This window comes from Solanum pennellii, chromosome 4, assembly GCF_001406875.1.
Source record: "Solanum pennellii chromosome 4, SPENNV200".
Taxonomy (NCBI): Eukaryota; Viridiplantae; Streptophyta; class Magnoliopsida; order Solanales; family Solanaceae; genus Solanum; species Solanum pennellii.
In genome coordinates this window covers 65,912,842-65,917,752 of record NC_028640.1, presented here as the reverse complement: position 1 = coordinate 65,917,752, position 4,911 = coordinate 65,912,842, and the positions used below count along the sequence as shown (strand labels likewise).

Genomic DNA, 4,911 nt, shown 5'->3' with positions numbered 1-4,911 from the left:
TTGTTTTTGGATTGCTTACAAATCTATAAGACCACCCATATTTATACGATGATGCTAGAAATTTTCTAGATATTTCTACAAAAAAAATTCTATTGAACTTTGTCTTCTACCCTAAAATATCTAGATATTTCTTGAAGATAATTATAATAGATTTAAACTAGACTATTCTAGAATCTATACTGAAAAAAATATAAAATTTCAAAAATTAAAGTTGTCATTTTTCACATGAATGACAGTCTAAAACTTAATTATTTGAACTTTGATAGAACCTCAATATTGCTATAAATTACAATAATCAAAAAGCTTATTTGAAAATAATTATTTATCAAAAATATTTGACTCAAGTAATTAATCATTTATTATATAGATGTCAAACAAAAAATAATAGGGGAAAATTTCTCCAAATTAATATATTAAGAAAATATTTATCATTTATAACAATAACATTTTTTTGCTTGATCATTTTTAATATATTTATAATACAATTTTAAATATATATTACAAAGAACAATTTATTATTCATGTATAACACAAGTTTTATTGATGATTAATATATTTACTACACATTTTAATATACTTATAATACAATATGTCAATTTCTTACAAAAACAAGCATAATATATTTTTAAAAACAGTTATCATACATATTTATTACATACATAATTCACTTTTAATACATATTACAGATTTAACATAGTATTACTAATATATAAAAATATCGCTAAAATTAATAATTATTTATCAAAAAGTACCAATTCAGATAATTTTTCCTTTTTATTTTAGTTTGGTTTCAGCCCAATTGCTCATTAGTTTTGCAAATTTTTGGATTTGAAACGGCAATTAGGGATGTGTTCGGTTGGAGGAAAATATTCGATCTTCTCACTGAAATTGATCAATATTTTTGAAAAATACTTTTACTTAAAAAAATAAGTTACTTAACAGGAATAATAAATTTCAAAAAATCATATTTTGTATTGAATTTCTCTTTCATGCCCTTCAAAAATATCCAAGGATTTTTTTTCCAATTATTTCATATTTTTTATCAAAATACTTTTTTTTATAAACACAAAAATTTTAAAACGAAAAAAATAACTCCCTTAATCAAAGTAGGTAAAACAAATTAAATAAAGAGAAAATTATATAAAATAACAAACTATTAATTCAAATTAAATGATATAGCCTTAATTAATTTTATTTATAATTCGCAGCAAATATTTCATTTTTTTGCCATATGATTCAGTATATAATTAGTCATTTTCGATATACAATTACTTATCCGATATACAAATGTATAAAATACGTTTGTGTTTGTAGAAAACGAAAGAAGAAAATATATATAAATACATATATTTTCGTCATATACATTTATGATTATACAAATACAAATCTTTTATACAAACTATAATGTATAAATGAAATTATACAAAATTGAACAATGTGCATAAATTTGGATGTATCTAGTGAATTATACAAATCAAAAGCTTCATAACAAATATAAAATTTCTTAGGATCGCAATTATGCAAATATAACTTTAACATACAAATTAATTTTTATGTTTGCTATATACGAAAGTTACTCATAAATAAATAATAACACAATTTTATTATCTCTTCCCAACCCACCAAACATCCCTACTCCATGTCCCCTCCCTTGACCATCCCAACATCCACCATCCTCGAACCACCACTCTCCGTTCTTTATTCCCGTCCATCTACATAATGTTTTGCTAAATTATATAAATCATCTTGGGGTAATAGTTTTTGTTTTCAAAACATTTTCCTTTTATACCAAACACACCCGAGTTTAGAGGTGTGCAAAAATCAAACCAACAAATAAGGCGAACTAAAAAACATGTTAATTTATTGTTATTGAGTTATTGAATTAACAGTGTTTTAATATTTTTATAAAAAAATATCGAGTTATCTGTTCAATATTGATTTTTAATAACCATTAAGACTTTACTACATTTACTTGTACAAAAATATTATAAATTAATCTCAATACCTTACTAGTTACTCTCTTTATCCTTTTAAAGTGACTTTTAGTTCATCACTTCACATTATAGAAAATGTCAAAATGTCAAAATCTAAAGTAAGAATCCTGTTCCTCTTAATTTCTCTCTTGTATATAGTTTTTTCATTACATTATTGTTTCGTGTCAAATTTATTAGAGAAGTCATATATTTATTTTATAACTATTTTCTTATTGCTTAAACCGAACCATTAAAGACCCAAACTGATAAATCGAAAACCGAATCTCTTATTGGTTTAATATTTTTAAAAATCAGATAAACCAAATCGATAATACATAAAATCAAAACCGACACACACCCTACTCGAGCTCATCTTCACCTTCGCTTCTGGCCCCCATTTCCATTACCACACAAACTAACATTCCATAATATTTATCTCGATTGTATATATATTTTTAAAAATAAAAATAATAATCAACTTAATATATATTTTTTTTGTTTGTAAAACAATGCCAAACACACCCTTAGGTTGGTGTTTTGTTGAGGAGAAGAAAATCCAATATAAGGGGAGAAGCAGAAGAAACGGAATTGAGAGGAATTGATGGGAACAAGCAGATGTCGGTGACTACTGCTTCAGCCTCTTTACAATTCTTGCGGAGGTTCATCGCCTCCCCTATAACTTCTCATTCTTCACTCCGGTTACCCAAATCTTCTCTTCTTCCTAATAATACCCTACCTGTTTCCTCTCTGCGTTGCCGTTTCCGGTGCTATTCCGCCGCCTCTACTACAACTATGGCTGATGCTATTTCTGATGCTAATATGGATGCCGTACAGCGCCGTCTCATGTTTGAAGACGAGTTTGTTCTCTTTTACCTATCCCTCATTTGTTTATGTTCAATTTGAGCTGCGTTTGGATTTCTTTTTTTTTTGAGTTAACCGTATTCAATATCATTTCTTAATTGCTCTTTTTAATTGAAATTTGAGATCAGTTTTATTTTTTTAGGTGAATGTTGTAAATGAATCACAATTAATTAAATTTATGTGACCTTGAGATTCTCAAAGTCATTGTATCTCAAGTATGTTAACTTGTGATATGTAATTCCAGATGATATTGAGACAGTTGCTAGGTTATATGCTTTCTACAACTCTTATTACCTCTGCTTTCTTTCAAATGATTTTTTTTCTCTGGATCTATGTAGTTAGGGGTGGTTTAGTAGCTGGATAAGAAACAATATAATTGTGTATTAATTTCTGTTTTACTTATTTGACGTTTGGTAGATAGATAGGAAATAAGTTATTTATGTATATAATTAATGCAAAGTTTGGTTGAGAATTTAGAAATCCGCGTGACTGATATGTGTTTAAGTTAACGAGAGAATATATGTTTATTTATGTATATAATTAATGCAAAGTTTGGTTGAGAATTTAGAAATCCGCGTGACTAATATGTGCTTAAGTTAACGAGAGAATTTATGTATTATTTTATACTGTATATAAGGTGGAATAACTAATTCCTTTATTATTAATACATGCATAACTCTAACTAGCTATCTAACGACCCCATTGCTAACAATTTTCCAGCTCATTTGCCAAGTTTAACAATTTTCCGTGTTTTGACTCTTTCAGGTGTATTCTGGTGGATGAGAATGACCATGTTGTTGGTCATGACACCAAGTATAATTGTAAGTTGAGTTGCCTCTTTCGAAATGTCCCCATCTGCATATCTTCTAGTGTATTTGCCTTACTGGCTATAGTTCATTTTGATGTTTCTGTGGTTTTGATCTTAACAAAATGGATTGAAAGCAAAGTGCTTGGAAGTACACGTATGATTTTTGTTTGAAACTGGTAATGTATGGAAGTGCACAAATAATTAAATTACTAAGAGAATGAAAATGTCCAGTTACCTAAGTTGCTTGGACACGGGTGCGGATTTAGAGGTCTAATCCTCCATGATCTAGATTTTAAGATTCAGGGACATGAATTCATGTATGGATATGGGTGCGGGGATTTGCCTAAAAATAATTAAAATATCTAAAAATAGAGTTATAAAACCTAAATTATGAGATATTATGTGGAGAACTTGAGGAGAATCTTAGAGGGAGATCAAAGGAAAAGGAGTGACATACAAATTTCTATATTCTAGTTTCTTCAATTTCACCTTAACTTTTGTATTGATTATAGAAATCATTAAAACTCTCTGGACTTCCCCCATCGATTTTGGTCAAAGTTCCCAAAATCGGTTGACTAAACCGGACACGGATCCCACACCCACGTTGTATCGGCACAGGTGCGGCACCAAAAGTGGGGAGTCAAAGCAACTTAGCCTGTAACAATGTAATTTTATCTTTCAGAAAATCTGTAAGCTGCACAGTAACTAGCAGTACCTCTGCAATTGGATAAGAATCCTGGATGATATTGTCAGTTATAAAACAAACTGATGATATTGTCCCTCATCTAAATTAGACAATTGATATTTGGAATGTTATCGGTTGTACTTTTATGTCTTTAAATGGTTGAGCTTGAACCTTAATTATGGTGGAGCTAGATCTGCGATCTTCTTATAATTTTCTTTTGTATGTGATCTCTCGATGTATATGAGAGATTGGGACTGCCGTTTCTTTTTTATCTGTTTTGCTACTTTGTTTGGTCGGCTTGGTGCATTTGACAAGCTCTCCGCTTGTCACCACATGGTTGTCTCATATTATAACTAATAATCCATAATTGCAGGTCATTTAATGGAAAAGATTGAAGCTGAAAATTTGCTACATAGAGCTTTCAGTGTATTTCTATTCAACTCAAAATATGAATTGCTTCTTCAGGTATGTGGCATTGTTAAGACCAAAGCAATGTAATGGGTGTGAAATTGTCATTTCAGCTTTTGAGAAGTTGATTAGTTAATGTCAAAATGGATAGTAGAAGCTTTAACTAAAGGAAGAGA

General features: G+C 29.1%; 1 protein-coding gene across 1 annotated transcript in view; it reads left to right on the top strand.

Moving 5' to 3' along the window:
• Positions 1–2,513: 2,513 nt before the first annotated feature.
• LOC107018089 (isopentenyl-diphosphate Delta-isomerase I) overlaps positions 2,514–4,911 on the top strand; it is a 3,919-nt gene continuing 1,521 nt past the window's right edge. Inside the window, exons 1-3 of the mRNA XM_015218461.2 lie at positions 2,514–2,830; positions 3,600–3,655; positions 4,701–4,792. Of these exons, the coding sequence (XP_015073947.1) occupies positions 2,589–2,830; positions 3,600–3,655; positions 4,701–4,792 (390 nt within the window). The 5' untranslated portion in view covers positions 2,514–2,588. The remainder of the gene's footprint in view (positions 2,831–3,599; positions 3,656–4,700; positions 4,793–4,911) is intronic.